The sequence below is a fragment of the Sturnira hondurensis genome, unplaced genomic scaffold, assembly GCF_014824575.4.
Source record: "Sturnira hondurensis isolate 20B ecotype Veracruz unplaced genomic scaffold, ASM1482457v3 Scaffold0014099, whole genome shotgun sequence".
NCBI lineage: Eukaryota > Metazoa > Chordata > Mammalia > Chiroptera > Phyllostomidae > Sturnira > Sturnira hondurensis.
In genome coordinates this window covers 1,889,095-1,907,575 of record NW_028086730.1, presented here as the reverse complement: position 1 = coordinate 1,907,575, position 18,481 = coordinate 1,889,095, and the positions used below count along the sequence as shown (strand labels likewise).

General features: G+C 66.5%; 1 protein-coding gene across 2 annotated transcripts in view; it reads right to left on the bottom strand.

Moving 5' to 3' along the window:
* OSBPL5 (oxysterol binding protein like 5) overlaps positions 1-18,090 on the bottom strand; it is a 32,910-nt gene extending 14,820 nt beyond the window's left edge. Inside the window, exons 1-8 of one of the 2 annotated variants that reach the window (XM_037062603.1) lie at positions 17,767-18,090; positions 8,302-8,458; positions 6,324-6,406; positions 3,858-3,938; positions 3,521-3,622; positions 2,275-2,478; positions 1,470-1,554; positions 113-287 (exon numbers count right to left, since the gene is read on the bottom strand). In XM_037062603.1, coding sequence (XP_036918498.1) covers positions 113-287; positions 1,470-1,554; positions 2,275-2,478; positions 3,521-3,622; positions 3,858-3,938; positions 6,324-6,406; positions 8,302-8,458; positions 17,767-18,075 — 1,196 coding nt within the window. In that variant the 5' untranslated portion in view covers positions 18,076-18,090. The remainder of the gene's footprint in view (positions 1-112; positions 288-1,469; positions 1,555-2,274; positions 2,479-3,520; positions 3,623-3,857; positions 3,939-6,323; positions 6,407-8,301; positions 8,459-17,766) is intronic. The other variant, XM_037062602.1, reaches the window with a different exon arrangement.
* Between the last annotated feature and the right edge of the window lie 391 nt (positions 18,091-18,481).

The following is an 18,481-nucleotide window of genomic DNA, read 5'->3' as shown; positions in this document are numbered from 1 at the left end:
CCCCTCCCCATACAAGGGCACCCACATGTTAGTGCCAGTGAGAGCCGGGTCGCCCACGGCAGCAGCCGGGACTCCGGGGAAGGGCCGACGCTGCCCACCGCGCCCCACTCACGGGAACAGGTCCTGGTGCTGCATGGCGGCCGAGGGCGGCAGCCCACAGAGCGAGGAGGGCGAGGCATCCGGCGAGGACCCAGGCTCCCCCCGGTCGCCGCCCTGCTTGCACCCACTGGGGCGCAGGAGGCTGGAGCAGCACAGCGCCAGCTCCAGGGCGTCCAGCCAGCAGCGGCCTGGGCGGGGGACGCTGTGTGAGCCACGGGCAGGGGTGGCCCCACTGCTCAGCTCCCGTCTGCCCCGCACCCTACCGGGAGCCCAGCCCCACCCACCTGGACAACCACCCTGTCCCAGAGTGTCCCGCCCCCCTCTCCATCACTGCCTGGGGGCGCCCGGGCTCCCCCAGGGACCTGGACCCCTGTCCCCTGCCCTAGAGAGCGTCCCTGTCCCATTCCCCGCACCCCTACCCTCCTCACCTCTAACATGGGGGACTCACCCTTTGCTCCCCAAAGAACACCCTAGTCACCCTCCCACGAAGCTCCACCCTTGCCCTTCGGGGATCCTGACCCATGCAAGCCCAGGAACCAGCAGTCCCAATCCCCTTGTGTGCCGCTCCCTATTTGTCCTGCCCCGCCCCCCACCGGACTTTGGGGTCCGGAGGGCATGGCTTCCCTGTCCATCCCCGGGCACACGTGGAGCCTGGTGCTGAGTGGGGGCTGGGCAAGGAGGGTGGACTTCTCGCATGGGGGCAAGGATGCAGCGTCCGACCACCAGGGGGCGCCGTGCCACCAGCAGGTCCGCCGCGGGCCCAAGGCTCCCGCCCGGACGGCTGCAGCCCAGTGGTCAGGCCAGGCTGCCCTGCGCGCAGGGCCCCGACCACCTTGGACTGCTGGTGGGGTGGGAGCCCTTCACCCCATTTCCCAAGGAGGTGCCAGGCCTTAGGGCTGGGTGGGGGTTGTGGGCGTGGAGCAGCAGCCGCTTTACAAGGAGCAGCCACTGGAGGGCACTCCAACAACGTGCGATGCGCTGGGCAGGAGGAAATCAGGATTCCTACCCCGACTCCTTCACTTTCTTGCTGGGTGGGATTCCCCTGCCTCCTGAGTCAAAGGTGGGTGACCGCAGTGGAATCTGTTGACCCAGTGGTTGCCTGGCACGTGGTTGGGGCCCAGTAACTGCCACCTGGCTGCGTCATCTGAAGTTAGCAAACCCTCCCAATGACTAGGAGGCAGGTGCTATTTATTCACGTTCTGCCCATGGGGAAGCTGAGGCCCAGAGAGGCCGGTACTAGTGAGTGGCAGGCCTGCTGGGCACCAGGACAGTGTCAGGATGGCAGGCTGCTTCCTGGACAAGGGGCACTGCTCCGGTGGCGGTGGGGGTGTGTGTCACTACAGAGACGCTCGGAGCAGGTGGGGACTCACCATCGGACTCAGAGGCGGCCCTGAAGATCAGGTAGCTGCTGGGCAGGGGCTGTGTGATGGAGCCCACGCTCTCTCCTTTGGGGCCCTGGAGGGGCAAGACGCCCAACGTCACCCCCAAGGACACCTGGGACAGGCGCAAACACAGCCACTCGGGGCCACTCGGACACGCACAAGCACTTCTGGGGCCTCAGGGTCTCCAGGCAGCGTCAGGCGCCCGCCACACACCCAGGTGGACAGCAGGAGAGGAGTGAGGGTGGGGAGCTCTCTCTGTCCCCCTCCTTAGTGGCTTTCCAGCTCCGAGCCCCCCGATTCAGGGTGGCCAGAGTCAGGACGTCCAAATCCAGGATGCCCAATTAAATTAGAATCTCAAAAAAATAATAGAACCTTTCTTAAAAGCCTAAGTATATTCCGTGTCATATTTGGGATATACTTGTACTAAATCATCTGTTTGATGTCTCTCTGACACCCCACTTTCGCTGCGCCTTCGGGATTTGATCTGGTGACCTGGCCGCAGCAGGCCCTGGGCCGGGCAGCCCCGGGAAGGAGGGCTGAGGTCACAGCTTGAATCAGCCAGCTGCCCACAGGGCCCCACTCCTCCACCTCCGGACAGGTGGGATGCTGCCCCCTCGGTGCCCCCCGGGCCCTGAGCCGCACCCTGCGCTCCACGCGGAGGGCCAGGGACCACAGCGGGCCGGCGGGCCCGTGTGGCACAGACAGCCCTCTCTCACGCCCACCAACAAGCCTCCCGACCGCCCGGCAGTGTCTGTCTCCTGCACGGCTGCCCAGGGGCCTCCCCCCGCGGTACCTTCACGGCCCACACAGACTGGTCGAGCGGGTGGAAGAGCTTGAAGCAGAAGCCGTCCTTCTTGGAGGGCCGCTCAATGAGCTCGCAGCAGTGCAGGAGGACCGTGCCCACCCACTGGCCCACCTTGGGCGTCTTGTAGATCAGCAGCACACCCGGCTTCAGCACGCACCACAGCTTGGTCCAGCTCTTCAGGGTCCCTCGGACCTGGCGGGGGGGCAGGGGCGTCAGTGCGTGGGCGGCCGGCGCTGCGGGGGCCGAGCGGGGTGGGGCTCTGGGCTGCAGGCGCGGGTCTCTCCCCGTTTTCCAAAGAGGCTCATGAATTAGACTGAGTCCAGAGGAGACAGTGCAGCCAGGACCGGACCACTGGAGTTCACAGAGCTCAGGTTCAAGGCCCTCCCACAGCAACGGGCTGTGACGGTCGTCATCGTCACTTTGTGAACTTCGGTGTCCGTCATCTCCTCTCCCAGTCCAAACACACCCGGCCCATCATTCTTTCCCCACAGATCCACAGAATCACACAGAACGGGCGGCCCAGGGCCCTGCAGACGACCAGCCTCCTCTCACGCTTGTCTGGTTGGCGGTTCACGGCCCCCCGACCCCGGTGTAGAGAGGGGGACGCCGAGGCTGGGTGGGGGCTGAGGGAACCACCCACTGCCTCTGGGAGGCCCAGACACGGGGCTGCGACCCCAACCCCGGTCCTCTCCCACAGTGCCCGAGTTTCCCCTCTGCGCCCCGTCCCCAGCCAAGGGCTCCAGGGGCACCTGGGGCCCCCACCAGCAGGGCCTCACCCTCTTCTCAGTGGGACACAGGGTCTGTGCAGAGGTGGCCGCGGGGAGTAGGGTGGGTTCTGACTCAGGACTCACCCCTGCAAGGGACTAGACTCAGAGGCAGGGGGAGGGGCCTATAAAGACGGAGACGGAGGGTGGAGGGAGCGGCCCAAGCCCAGGACCCCCGGAGCCCCAGGGACTGGGACAGGCAGGCAGGGTCTCCCCTGGAATCTTGGGAGCACGGCCCCGCTGGCACCTTTGTTCCGGACTTTGGCCCCCGCCTGGGAGAGCATGAGCTCCTCTGGTTCGAGCGCCGGCTCACGGTCCTTCGTGGGGGCAGCCCCAGTGCAGGGGCCCGGATTTGTGGTAACAGATAGGCTAACCGGTCCGCCGGCGGCTGGCGACTCTGCACGGCCCCTGCGGAGGCCTCCCGAGCGAGCCGGTGGACACTGGACGACGTGCATGCCCGTGGCGCCTACCTTCAGGCTGTCGGCCATGATGACCACGCGGGGGTCCGTCAGGGCGCTGAGCAGCTGCTTCGTGGCTCGTTTCTTCTCCTGCCGGTAGTTCTCCTTCTGCACCTGTGTGAGGCGCGTCAGCGGGGAAGGTCCCGGCCACCCCCCGGGCTCCTCCGGTGCTGCGGCCACCCGGGCCTCCATCGTGGGGCCTCCGGGTCCAGCGGGGCAGGGAGCGGAGAGGAACAGGAGGGCACCGGCCGTCCCCTGTCCTTTGGTGAACTGGGGGGTGTCCTCACGGGCCCAGGTGCCCCTTCACCCCACAAAGAACGCCCGGGCCCCTCCCCAGGCCCCTGCCCACCTTGAGAGTTTCCTTCTTGGTGACCTTGGCCGTCGGGGACACACACTCCTTGTCAGACCCGTTGTAGGGCCTGCAGTCTGCCTGCAAGAGAGCCCGGTGCAGGGGGGAGGGGCGTGGGTGTGGGGCCTGGGACCGCAGAGGGCTCAGAGCTGCTGTCCCCGGCGCCAGCACATCCAAGGAGCCGAAAGCAGGGACCCGAAAACGCAGGGAGTCAGTGGGCTAACAAATGTGTGTGCACGCACGATCCTGGCAGCGTGATCCCCAAGAGCCGAGACGTGGAAGGGGCTCGAATGCACACCCACCGGTGATGAATGGACGCACCACCATGCATGGGATGAATGGTGCACCCACGCGTGGCAGTGTTCCTCAGCCCTGGCGGGGGGCCGGGTGCTGACACACCATGACACGTGTGACAGAGGCCGACTCAGAGCCCTGCGTGCTGTGACTCCGCTACATGCCTGGCCGGAGCCGGCAGGGCGTGGGGCTGGGAAGCAGGGGCGGGGGAAGAGTGGGGAGTGACTGCTGGTGGGAGCGGGTGTCCCTGTGGAGAATGTTCTGGAACGTTCTACGAGTCCAGGCCGTGGTTGCATTGCACTGTGGATGCACCACATGCCACTGAACCGTACACCTAAAATGGCTAAAAGAACTTGTTTCACCTCATCAAAAGATATACGCACACACATATATAGACACACACAGACACATACGGGGGAGTTTTCATCTCCCCCACTGAGCAGCCCCAAGGGACCTCGGGGTGGACAGAGCCTCGGCCACATCACAGGCCCACGGGCTGTGCCTGGTACCTGTCCTGACCGCTAGGGCAGCAGCTCGTGGCAGCGGGGACTTCGTGGTGCCCGGGACTCCACCCCCAGCGCCCCAGCTGTATGGGCCCTCCGCAGACAAGACACTCAGAAAGCGCCTGCTGGCCGAGTGAATGGCGTTGCAACAGGAGCAAGCTGAGCGTGTCTGCAGTCCATTTTATGACCTTGTAGAAGGTCATAACCATGTGGTCAGGGTTTTGACGCAATAAACTTGTATCTTAAAAAACAAGTAGCTCCAGTGTTCCTCGATGGATAAATGGACACGTGGCCCACTCATACAGTGGATGGTGGCTTGGCCTTATAGGGGAAGGGCCTTCTGGCCCCCGCTGCAGGGCGGCTGGGCTTCGAGGACACCGTGCTGAGCAGATGAGCCAGGCGCAGAAGGACAGATGCTGCCTGACCCACTCACAGGGGGCCCAGAGGGGTCAGAGTCAGAGTAGGAGAGTGGACGCCGGGTGTGGGGGGCGGGGGGCAGGCAGGGAGCGAGGGTGGAGTGGGGACGGACTGTCCGTGGGGGAGACGACGGAGGGGCGGCCGCACGGCGGTGTGAGTGTGTTCAGCGCTGCTGCACGGTGTGCTGAGAAACGGGCACGGTGAGGGATTTTACGTCCTCTCTATTTTTCTGCAATGGAAATCTTCCAAAAAAGTATTTTAAGTTCCACAACGCACACATGTACACGCACACACGCACACGTGACATGCACTTACACACAGACACACACACAGGTGAGGTGCTCCCACTGCTGGCCCTGCAGCCGCCGGCCCTGGGCCGAGGGTGGGGCATGCAGGGCGGGCGGTGGGGCGCCCCCTGGAGGTCTGGCGGCTGCTCCCCTGAGACAGACGCAGGGGCAGCCCATCAGAACCTCCACGGGCCCCCTGTTTGCTCCTGGACACGGGCCTCCGAGCAGCCAGGCTGGCCGGGGGTCGCAGGTGGCTGGGGTGGGGGGAGAGCCTGGCCTCTGTCTGTGCTGCCCCCCACCCCCTGGCCAGAGCCCAGAGCCACCCCGCTCTGCCAGGGCATGCGGGCTGGCTCCCTGGCATGGCCCCCAGGAGAGGGAAGGGTGGGAGGGGACCTGCAGGGGGCCCCTGGGCCTCCTCACCTTCCCTGCAGTGAAGGTTTGCTTAGAGGGTATGGCTGAGCCTGTGTGTAAATGTGCGTGAGTGCATGTATTTGAGTGTGGTTGTGTGTGGATGAGTGTGTGAATGTGTGGCTGTGAGTGTGTGTGTGTTTGTGTGTGAGTGTAGGAGTGTATGCGAGTGTGCACACACACTTCTCCAGGACCCAGCATCCCCTGCACAGGGCGGACCTGGCGAAGGGAGCCGCACGGGCGAGGGGGGAGGGGGGAGAGGCTCGTGTCGCCGCGGGTTTCACTACAACAGACAAAGGGGCTCCTTGTACCATGGTTTTCTGTCCCCGAATGCCACCTCACACGCAGCCCACACCCTGCCAGCCTGCCCGTCCCTCGTCACACCCAGCAGGCAGCAGCCGTCCCTCGGTTCCAAGCCCGGGACTCTGAGCAGACCCCGTGCGATGGGCCGGAATGACGGGCTCACTGGTGCCCCTGAAGCCCGTTCCTCTGGCCACTTCCCGTGGTCCCCTAGGCGGGCTCTCGGCCCTGGGATCCTCCGTTGGCCAGGTTCTTACCAGTGGCAACTTGGTGGCAGAGCCAGGGGTCGGGGGTCCTTCATCCTGTGGCGGCGACGGGCCGTTCGGCTCCATGTCCTTGCCTGCGAGAGAGCTCTGGGGTGAGGCACACGGCAGGCACTGGCCGCTCGGCTGGCTGCCCTCGTGTGGTGCGCGGCCTGGGTGGGGCAGGAAGCCGGCGGAGGCGGCAGCAGCTGTAGGCACTGCCTGGGAGATCTAATCAACACCCGCTAGTGTCACCGTTAAGCTGGGAGGGGTGTCAGTGCCAGGAGGCACCCAGACCTCTGGCCTCTACAGCCTGCAGGGCGGAGCCGAGCCTCTGCAGGAGCTGTGGTGGGTGTGTCAAGGTGACCAATGCAGAGTCCGGGCTGGGAGGCACAGGCAGGTGCAGGGCCTCCCGGGGCTGTGCCCAGCCGCCTCCCACACCCCGAATCCCCTTCCCAAACCCTGCTGCCCTGAGAGCCCGACCCCGGGAGGGAGGTGGAGGACAAGGTCCCTGCAGGTATCTGCATCCCTCCTGGGGACGGAGGGAGGGAGGGTGGGAACCCTTGTCAGCTGCCCTTCCCCCACCCTCTTTGTCACAAAGCGTGTTCCCAGAGCGAGGGTTTATGGGCGGGAGGAGGCCCCTGCTGCTGGGCTGGGAGGCGGAGGTGGGAACCCTGGGGGTGGAGCCACCCCTGTGGGCTGCGAGGACCTGCACCCTGAGAGCCACCAGCCCGGCACCTGCGAAGGGGCTGGGGGGCCGGGACCAGGGAGCAGAGCAGTCAGCGCGGGAGCCGAGGAAGTGCCGCTGTCCTGCAGGCCCCAGGCTCACCCGGGGCGGAAGGGCCCAGGAACAGCCCGGCCTCCCACACCAAGGACCCAAAACCCTCGCCGGGCGTGACAGGGGCCCTCTCCACGGCAAGGGGCCCTTTCCTGCCTCTGGCTTCCCCGTGGGCTGCTTGCTGCCTGCTGGGTGGGGAGGGCTAGGGGGCCCTGGAGCACCTGAGAGACAGGGGTGCCAGTTCCCCACAAGTCTGAGGACCTGTCCTCTCCCCACCCCTCCTGTGAGGGCTGGTGACCGAGAATAAATGTGGGATTTACTTCCCCCGGTGCCCTGCACCCCCACCTGCCGTGTATGTCCACAAGGCCCTGCCCACCCACAGCCTCAGTGTCCCCATGTGCTTGACGAGACTCTGGATGGGCCGGGCCCAGGAGCCCCTTGAGTGCTGAGAGCCTGTGGGCCTGACACTCCAAGTCTCCCTTGAGGCTAGCAGACGGCTACTGTGGCTGGGAAGGGGCTGTTCCCCGCCAACCCTCCAGAGAGCAGCAGGGAGCCGTGGGCAGGCTGGAGGGGGCTAGGCAGGAGGTCTCTGGGGGCAGGCACGGCCCCTCCTCCCACCCTCACAAGGGCACTGAGAAGGAAGGGCTGGGCTCTCGGGCCCACAGTCACCACCCCACCCTGCTGGGTGGGGCTCTGGAGAATGAGGTGAGGTGGCAGTGGGGTGACCCCGTGTCCTGTGTGCCTGGCACTTTGCCCACAAGCTTCAAGAGAGCACCTTGGTCTGACCGTCCCCTCCCAGAGCCTGGGACTTGTTTGAGGCTAGGAGCAGGCCCGATGGCACCTCCATTTTATAGATGAGGAAACCGAGGCCAAAGAGGTCCTCCTGCTGGCCCAGCAGCACCGTCCCCTGGCCGGGAGAGTGCGGTGGGGACTCAGGCTGCCCGTCCCGGCAGCCTGAGTGTGGGGCCGCTGCACCACGCCCTCCCGAGGGTGCCGGGCTGACCCCGGAGCCTGGACTGGGAGTTCCGCTGGACCCCCAAGGCTGCCTGGGCTTTACCTGGCCTGGGTTATGGAGCTCAGCTCCCTGCACTGGGTTGGCAGGGTGAGTGAGGCTGGGGCCCTCACTGACCCAGAAGGCACAGGAGGGGGAAGGGCCTGCTGAGGTCTCAGAGCGGGGCTGCAGAGCGGGGAGGGCAGGCTGGGCCGGGCACTGACCTGGGCTGAGAGGGTACAGATCGCTCTCTCCGCCAAGGAGCAGGTCCCGGGCTCGCCTCTGGGGCTCGGCCTTCCGAGGGGTGGAGGACGGTGGGCACAGGGACAGCCGGCGGCGCAGGAAGGTCTCCTCCTTCATGGCGCGGGCGCTGGGCGGCTTCTGCGAGGAAGGAAGCAGAGCATGGGCCCCCCTTGTTACGAGATCAGGGACAGCACGGTGGGGACGCCAGGCCGGGGGCCACCTCCCCCACCCTGGCAAGCCAGGCGGAGCAGTAGGGGCCACCCCATCTCACACCCAGGCCCCCACCGCTATGTCTCAGATGGGGACTCGCAGCTCAGCAGGGGCGGCCAGCCCGGGGGCCACACAGAGGAGTGTGGACCTGCCAGGGCCAGTGGGGGGGTGCAGTGACAGCTGAGTGCCAGCGCAGCCTGTCACAGGAGATTGCCCTCCGCCCCCGCCCCAGCCCCAGCCCCAGCTCCACATTGGCTCTGTAGGTCCCCGGCCCCAGCCAAGTGGCCCTGCGGCGGCCACTGGCCCAAAACAGACCACCAGGCTTTCCTTCTCTGGTGATGGAACTCCACAATGGGGAGACAGCCGTCAACACACACAGGGAGGCGGCCCAGAGAGAGGGGACACAGGCAGGCGAGCCTGGTGACCCAGGCAGCTAGGGGGAGGCTGGCACGCGCCGTCGCAGCCCCCTTCAGCCTGGTGGCCCTGCTCCCTCAGATCCACGAAGCCTGGACGTGGAGGGGCACAGGTGGGCTCTGAGCCCGGGTGCCCCCCCGAGGCTCCCACCGCTGCACTGGCTTCCTGCAGCCTCCCGGCCCCGCCCTGAAACACCCCCGCCCCGCCCCCCAGCAAGGGCGACCAGGATGGAGTCCTCCCACCAGGCCTCCCACCTTGCCCGAGGCTCAGGGTGCCATCCAGGAAAGGGCAGTCCCACGACCCCAGCCCCTGCCCCCACTGCCCCCTAACAGCCCTACCCCGCCCCCACCCCAGGCCTGCCCAGGCAGCAGACCGACGACTAACGGTGCCACGCCCTCTGACCTCAGCCCGCTGTGCAGAGGACACAACGTGGCTGTGGCAAGAAGGCCCTGCCCTGCGGTCCCAGCCTGTAGGTGTTGGGGGGGCGGTCCCGCCCCTGTCCTGCTTTCCATCCGCTCCCAAGCAAGTGCTGAAGGAGGGTGGAGTGACAGGCTCTTCTTGGGCCCAGGGCTGCCACTAGCCACCCCCCCCCCCCATGGGCCAGCGGCCTACTGCCCGGCCCAGGACAATGGCTGCACTTTCTCCCGGGGCCCTGGGCCTTCCTGGGCAGGGCGAGCACCTGTCCACCACCCACCACCCACCCACCCACCCATCCCCCCATCCCCCATCCATCCATCCACTATGTTCCATCGGTCCACCATCTACCAGTCCCCCCCCCACCCGGGACTCTCCTACTTGCCCAGCAGACACATCAGAAGTGACACTGGAATGTCCCTGATCCCCACCAAGTCGAATGCAGCCCGGTGTACATGGCGAACGTCCCCTCTGTACCCCGTCACCCCAAGGCCAGGGCCCCTGCCCGCCATCGGCTCCGACAGGGAGGGCAGCACCTCTTGCTCGGTGGCTCCGCCCAGCTCTCCTGAGACACACCCCCTGGCTGCTGGTGGGGGCCGCCTATGCCAGCCGCGGGTTACCTTGTGGGGTCAAGGGGGGAACTTTCTGGCCACTGCCAAGGTAAACCCAGGCCACCTCGCCCCGGTTGCTCCTCACTGCTTCAGAGCTCAGGCCAGCCTCAGGGTCCCGCGGTTTTGTGGGGTCTCCACCAGCCCCGCGCCTTCCTCCCACCTGGCGCCTACCTGGCTCCCTCACCCTCTCTGCCAAACTCACACCCCTCCCCACCGGGGCCTGTGCTCAGGAACTCCCTGCCCCGCCCCACGCCCTTGCCCACACCTCCAGTGGCTGGATCTTTCTCGAATTCCACGATTCCACACTGACTCAAATGTCCCCTCCCAGGGGTTGCCACCCCGTGCCTCACACAGCGTGAGTTCCCCGAGGCTTTCCCACTCACTGGTTCTGTCAGCGCTTCCCCCATAGCACACGGGTCCTGGGCAAGGGGGCCATGTCTGCCTGCCTGCCTGCCTGCCTGTCCCCCGCGTCTCCCCAGCTCAGGGAGCAGGGTGTGCAGCGGGGTGAGTGGCCCGGGCGTCAGAGCAAAGGTCCCGGGCTTCCCTGTCTGTGGGTCAGGGAGGGTCGGCAGAGAGGTGGCCACGGCCGGGTCAGAGGCTGACTTCCAGAACCACCCTGGTGAGGTTCCTGCGGGGCCACCCGACACCCCCACACCAGGTGCCCGGTGCTGCTGAGGAAGGCAGCACCCCAGCCTCAGCGGGCTGTTGGGTCCAGGTGGTGCTGGCTCGGAGCAGGAGGTGCCGGTCAGGCCCCGCCCGGTCCCTGAGTCTGAGTGCTTGTTTGGGACCTGGAAGGTGACAGGCTCTCTGATTCTGCACCAAGGCCGAGTGGGCAAGAACAAGGCCTGGAGAGCAGACAGGAAGCCCAGGCCCGCTGCATTCCAGGGGGCACGCTGCTGCCCGCCCCCCGTGGCCCCTCCTGCCACCCAAACGCCCCCCCTTCAGGCCAGAATAAGGAAACTCTTGTAGAGAAAGGTCACCCTGCCTGAGGTCCAGGCTGCACAGGCGGATGCAGCATCTGGGGGTGGGGGTCGCCTCCGTCTCTGGGGGAGGGGCTAGTTTTCAGGAGGAGTCACATCCCACCTGCAGGGCGGGGTGGGGAGACAATGCTGACCTCTTCCCTCCCGTCATAATCATTGTCACTGTCCCCCGGAGGTCTGGGGGGACCACACGGGACTGGGGGGAAGCAGCCAGCCCTGCCTTGGGGGGCTGGGGGGCCTCAGCCGGCCACGCCTATCTCTACGTCCCTCTCTGTCAGTGGGGGCTTGCTCTAGGGCGGGGGCAGAGGCCGAGGCAGGGAAGAAAGTGTGAGCCCTTCCCCGGTGCCCACAGGGGTGCAGGGTGACAGGCAGGTGCCCTGCACGGCAGGGAAGGGGAACTCGGTCCCCTGAAGGCAGCAGTGACGTGGTTCCGGCCGCCAGCACGACGCCTGGTGGGGGCAGAAGCAGGCGCACCGGGTCCAGACACTGCTACCCACGTGCCCGCACGCACACAGCTACCCGGCAGGCGGATTCGACCGGGACTCGGGGGACGGCTCTGAGGTCACAGGGGTCTCTGGGGGAGGTGGCGTAAGCCCACCCACTTGGTGCCCCATCTGCACTCTCCCTGGAGAGGCGGTGGGTCCCAGGGCAGGATAGCGGTCACCCTGTTGATACTGCCCAGAGTGCTTGGACATGGGGGTGTCTGTTGTCTTCCAGACACTTGCTCAGGCCCTAAGGCCAGTGACCACAAGGGCAGAGAACACCGCCCTGCGGAGGCCACCCCGGTCCCCAGGAGCAGAACCAGCACGGGGCCTGGGAACATGCCGGGCGGCCACACGTGGGCGGACCGACCGGCCGGACCCTGCGGGAGCAGCTTCTGGGCCCACAGAACGCCCCGGTGTGCCAGACTGCGGTCCAGACCGGGGACCCGGCTGGGTCTCGTCCAGTCCCCAGCGCTGACGGACCCTCGGTGCCCCAGGCCCTTCAGGGAGTTGTTCCCCACCTGACACGACTCTGTGACACTCAGGTGAGGGGGAGTGGAGCTCATCGCCCCCTTTCACGGAGGCGGAAACCATGGCCCCAAGGCGGGAAGAGACCAGCATGAGGTCTGGTGGCTCAAGCCACGGCCGGGTCCCCACAAGAAGGGCAGCAGGCCAGGCTCCGGGCGGTGGGGGGGTGGGGCCAGGCAAATGACCCCAAAGGGATATTTCCCGGACAGCAGCTAAGGGCTGAGCCCCGGGGAGAGGAGCGGGAAGGGGCTTACCCTGTGCAGGGGACAGTGACGGCCACACCTTGAAGTTCTCTGGCTGACTGAGCCAGGTCACGTGGTCCCCCGCCCCCACCCGCCTGGCCTCCTGACCCAGACTGGGCCAACAGCAAGCTCAGCGCCATGGTCAGCCAGCCTGGCACCACCCACTGGCCACTTCCTCTGCAGCCCGCCACTCCCAGGCCTGGGCAGCCCCAGCCAGGCGGCTGGGCCGGGCGTGGCCCCACCATGTCCTACACAGGCCTGGCTGCCATCCCCAGCATCCCCAGGGGGGAGGAGAGTTGCTGTGGGATGCAAACTTGGGCCGGCAGGAGTGCAGGGCGATGGGGAGAGGGGTGTCAGGAGGCTGGGGACCCTGCCCACTCCAGACCAGCACGGGGCCTCACGTTGCCTCTGAAACAGGACGGGGGATTCGGGCCCCAGGGGGACCCCTCGCCCTCCAGTAGAAAAGATGCCCAGCCTCCATGCTGTGGGCTGGCCTCTGTTCTAGAGCCTCTGACACGCCCCGGGGTGCAAATGCCACCCCGATGCCTCCCCACCCCGCTTTCCCACTGGGGCACCTGCTCACTTGACCTCCCCCTGGGGAGGTGGCCCCACAGGCTAGCAATTTGGGGGCTGCACTGGGGAGGACTGGACCCCAGACACCCGCCCTCCCCAGCACAGGGTCCAGCTCCACCTCCCACCCCTGCGTCCCCCTCACAGCTGGCCTTTCAGGGGGTGGAATGCCTTATGTGGCACCAGGGTGGGGGCTCCCCAAAGCCTTCAGGCAGCAGGTTTCAGGGGTTTCATCACAACCTGAGTTGCACAGAGGGGCAGGGGGTGCTGCTGGCTCCCCTGACCTCGAGGGCGGCTCTCATGTAAATTGAAAAGTCCCCGGCGCTCCAGAGGTCCCAGCTCTCACACAGTAGTGGCCCCCCGGAACCGACCACACATTGCCCTGCGTGCACCCTCCCCAGCCAGACACGGACAGAGCCCGCATCGGGGTGGCAGGCGGGCGACGTCCCCTCCTCCCACTCCTGCCTGCCCTCCCCTTTCCAAGGGCTGGGAAGACCCTACATGTGGGAAGCAGGAGAGACCCCTGGCGTTCAAATACTCTGCCTGCTGCCTTCTGTTCACTGGGCAGACGTGGCAGCTGAGGCTGGAGTGACAGCTGGCTCCCCCGGGGGCCCGCAGCCCGGTTCCCGCCTGGCACCCTGACCCCCAGCTTGCCAGGGAAGGTCCTGGGCCCCCACATCATGCCTCAGTGAGGGCAAAAGCTGTCCTGAGAGCCTGGGTGGGGACGTTTACTGGGCTGTGGTTCCCACACCGGGAAGCCCACGGCCTCCTTGCCTCAGTCCTGGCGCCCCTGGCCGAGCCCTGACAGCCCAGGACCCCTCTGGGTGGGTGGGCCGCCCCGCCCTCCCACCCCGCTCCCAGGTCCCAAGCTGTCAGAACCCGCTGTAGCCCACCCTGCAGCCAGGTCTGTGAGCGTCTGTCCCCGCTGAAGCCTGGTCCACAGGTTGTCCCCCATCAGGAGAGGGCTGTCCGCACCACCAGCCGAGGCCTTATTCTCCTGGGACTGTGCGGTGCTGGCCGTGGGCAGGAGCCTGCCTTCTGGAACCCTCTGGGGCAGCTGGCCGCCCCCCGTGTCAGGCTGCGGGCGGCCCACAGCCGCAGCCCCACCGGGCCCTCCCCAGGGCGTAACGGGGAGACGAGTCAGGCAGGAGTTGTACGTCTGGCGGAGAAAGCAGCCCTGCCAGTCGGGCAGGGCGGGCCGGCGCTTTGCTGAGCACGTCCTCCACGTCCTGCCTCGGGGGCGAGTCCAGGAAGGTGCGTGACGTCCGGGTGGGATGACCAAGCTGGCAGGTCCCCAGGCCCAGCCTCGGGGCCTCTGTGCTCAGTGGACCTTGAGCCCCCTGTCCTGGCCCTGAGCAAAACCACACAGGAGGAATCTCAGCGCCCAGCTTCCTCCGGAGAAAGTGTCAGTGTGACATCAGCCTGCCCCAGGAGCCTTGGGGGCCGTGTCGAGGGCCCCCAGAGACCGAAATAGAAACACACCAATGAGAAGTGCAAACAGGGGCACGCCACAGCCCAGGCCCCTCCACGGTGGCCGGCTGCGCGCCCACACAGGGGACACCGCTCGGCCAGAAGGACTGAAGGACGGAAACAGCAAACATCTAGAAGGCCACACCCAGAAGTGCCAGCAGCGGTGACTTCAGGTGACAGGAGCTGTTTCTTGACAAGGAAGTCATGGAAGCGATGACTTCACGTTTTCGCTGATCACAACCACAGTGGCCAGCGCTGTGGCCTTGATCCATGACCTCTGACACCTGACTCCATCTTACAGAGACCGTGGCAGACAACTGCCCCCGTGAGGTGCCAGGTGGTGTCACGGAGCTGGGGAGAAGGGTCCCCCCGACCCGCCGGGGAGAGAACGGGCTCGTTCTCCACGTTCCCTGACATGCTGGTCACACCAGGTAGTGACAGGCTCCCGGTGGGAAGCCCTAGAGGGCACCTCGTGAGCAGCAGGTGACAGCCAGAAGTAATGGGAGGCCTAGGGACGGCCGGGAGGCTGGCCCTGGGTCACAGTGGGCCCTGACAGCCCGACACCCCTTCATCTGTGCCCGCCTTTGGGGACTCCCCGGGAAACCCGGCCGCCTGTAGACGCTTGCACGGGGCACCCCGGCCCAGCTCTCTTCTGTGAATCCTCACCTGAGGGAATAGCGCTCTTTTAGAGAGAGGGGTGGGGAGTGGGGGAGAGAGGGGGAGAAACACTGATGGGAGAGAGAAGCATCGATGAGTCCGTGCGCCCCGACGGGGAATCGAGCCTGACCATCCGTTTGCGGGACGACACTCCATCCCGCTGGCCTGGGCCACCCTTGTCACTCTTAAAACCTCCCCCTGGCTCAGGGGACAGCACGTCCCAGCCCTGGGCTGAGTGGGGCTCGGGGGTCTTCCCGGTGGCTCCTGGGTCCCCCATGGAGTCAGACACTGGGGTCACTGGTGGGCGGGAGGGGTCTGTGTCCCAAGGCCACCACCCCCCCAGGCTGTCCCCTCTGCCTGGGGCAGAGCCAATGAAGGCAAACCCAGGGGGATGGATGTGCCCAGCTCCAGCGCAGAAGGAAGAACCAAGTATCACAGGGAGGTGGCTTCGGAGCCACTTCGGACGGGCCCAGGTGACCAGCCACGCCCGAGGGCACCACTGAGCGTGCGCAGCCACCTGGCTGCTGAGCCTGAGGCCGCCAGCCTGGGGGCGGGGGCTGCACAGGGTCTTGAGGGGCCCCGGTGAGCCTGGCAGAGGCCCCAGGGGTGGGGACCCTCGGGCCAGATGCGCCTTACACTCCGTGTCCCCAAAGGGCCTGGCGTGGGGTGGGACACAGCTCCTGTCAGCGGGACAACCACACCTGACCCCGGGCTGCCCGGGCCGGGCAGCCACAGCGAGGCCTGCAGGTCGAGGGGGTGCCCCGCTTTCTGGCTATGCCCTGTGTCCTGGGGTCAGCCTGGGGGGCATCCTGTTGCCGCTCAGCCCCACGGAGGGGTGAGGGGAGGGGGGCAGTTGGTGGACGTCACCCAAAACGTCCAGTGTGCGCATCCTCGAGCCGATAGCACGACTTCTGGAAGTTTCCTACCAGGGAACACAACCCCGTGGAGTCTGAATGTGTGTGGAGAGGCCCACGGGGGGCGAGTGCGGCGCGGTGTCGTTCCTGGGAGAGAAGTCCCCGTTTGCGGGTGGGTGCGGGTGCAAAGGGCGTGGGTGCTGAGAGGGGCTGAGTGACAACCAGGCTCGGCCCCGACCCAGGGCCACCTGGGGCCTGGGTGAAAAGGGCAGGTCTCTGAGCGACAGCCCGAACCTGAGGCCAGGGGCCACCTCAGCCCCGTATGAGTCTCCGTGACTCTGGGAAGACAACCCCAGAGTCGTGACGAGGCTGAGATCAGTGAGGAGGGAGAGGTGCTGTACCCTTCGGGGCACAAAAGGAACTCCCTGCCCACCAGGGCCCGGGGGCCGCAGGACAAGGCTCTCCTCCAAGGGACAAGTGGCTGGGGGAGCCGGGAGAGGCCCCCAGGGCCCAGTCACTAGTCAGCACACAGCGGGTGCTAATGAGGACCCCGGGGGGTGGTACACGCTGGGTGCTCAGGGGCCCCACAGGGCTCACCGCAGACGTGCCCTCTCTCACCCTCGCTCTGCTCATGGGCTGCCCCAAGTGGCCAAGAACAGATGGGGGCCCCAAGCAGGGAGGGGAGAGCACCTGGAGTCCCTGGGAGGTGGTCTCCGGGAGGGCGGGCTCTATCCCACCAGGAGCTCTGCAATGTCATAAGCGGTGTCAGGGTGCGATCTTCCAGAACCTTCCCCACTGCCTTCTGCCGTCCCGGGAGAGACCCTGCACACCCCTGGAGGGGAACCTCGGCTTTCTGGTCCGGGTGCCTCCCGGCAGCAGTTACAAAGGCGGGTGACAAAGGAGGACAAATGAGGGGAGAGGTGAGCACAGGGGTCTATTTTAAACCAGAGTCCAAGGAGAAAAGACACAGCCCTGTCGGCCTGGCTTTGGTGACAGCAGGGTGTCCAGGGGCCTTGGGCCCACCGTCCTCTCTGCTTTTGTGGCCTGCCTCACACTTCCTGCTGCAGCCTCAAAGAGAGAATTTTGCAGAAGCCTTGAAGCAGCAGCTGACCTCACCCACCAGTCCCGTCCCCCTGTTTGAAAGACTAAGGACAGAGGAGGTGCCTTTGGGGACAGGCGAGGTGGCTGCCAGCCTGACCCGAGGCTCCAGCAGTGAGAAGCCAGAGGATGGAGTGACTCGGACCCTGAGTTCCCAGGGAAGGTTGCACAGGGGAGCCAGGGGTCCCTGTGGCCTGACTCTGGGGGGCTGCAGCTTTCCAAACGCTGGACCCTCACACTCTGGGGTCCCGGCCTGGGCTGGGTCCGCCACTGCAGAGCCACACGTGAAGCCCTCCAGCCCTGCATCCCAGGGCCTAGGACAGGCTGTCCCCACCACCCTACCCGCCCCACAGCAGCCCCCGCACGCAGGTGGACAGTGCCTGCCGGAGGCCCCCGCCCCAGTGCAGTGGAGGGTGAGCCAGGGCCCCGGTGCGCCCTCAGCTCCCACAGGTGCCGGCTGGCCGCCCTCTCCGACCTACCCTATGGGGCCCCAGCTCACCTCAGCTGCACCCTCCTTCTGCGTCCTACCCTACGGGACGCTGCGGGAGGGGACACAACAGGGTGCAGGGGAGGCTGCAGCCGGCAGACAAAGACGGCCGCCCCTCGTCATCCCCGCCCCTCCGTCTGCCCCATGGCCGGTCCCCAAGCTCAACGCCCCTGTAGGCCTTGGGGACCATTCGAGGCCAAACAGGCATTTCCCCCCACTTTTGGGGGTGTGCGTGGTGGCCTCACCCAGGCCCTGAGTTTTCCTCCCTCCCAGGAGGCAGCCCCGTCAACAAGGCAGTGCTGCCGAGGGCCGGCCGCCCGTGGGTCACCGAGCTCCATGACCCCCACTCGGCACCCAGTGATGCTCCCTGTGAGGCGAGGGCGGCCGCTGCCCCCTCTTTCTCCCTCCTTGATCATCAGAACCACCCACCTCTTGCTGACGTGTCCACCGGCAGTCACTGCCCTGGCCAGGCGCCTGGCAGCCTGGGCACAGGGCCAGCCGGCAACTGGGCATGGCCGAGGGTGCCTGGGTGCCAGGTGCTGGCCCCGGCCGTGCTGGGTCTGGCAGGGAGAGGCCTGGGGGCTGCGGAGGGGGTGTCTGGCTCAGCTCACACGGGACAGGCAGCGCTGAGCAGCCCAAGTTCCAAGGCCCCGAGAGAGACGACCGGGCGGAGCTTCGTCCGCTTCCCTTCCTCCAGACCGTCTTTTTAAAGAATGTGTTTGGTTCCCAGGTAAACATGCGTGATGCAATCCAGCTGCTGTCTCCCTAGGCTCCCTCCTCGGGGCTCAGAGAGAGCTGAGCAGCCCAGGGAGGCACCAGAGGCCGGGCGAGGGTGGAGCCAGGACCCTGCCCCGGGGTGGGCACCTCCAGACCAGTCCCCTGCCCTGTCCCCAGGGAAGGTGGGAGTGGGGACGTGGGGGGCGGGGTGCAGCTGTGTGCGCGTCCAGGCATAAATCAGCAAAGAACACGGGCCCCTTTTCAGAGAACAGCCCGAAACTCAGCAGATGCCAGCCCGTCCCCTGGGGAGGGGTCTCCAGGCAACACTGCCCGGGGCCGGCAGCCCTGTGGCTGCAGCTGCCTGCTGGTCTGAGAGGCCGGCTCTCGGTCCCCAGGTCCACGCCGGAAATGTGCCCAGCACCCAAGT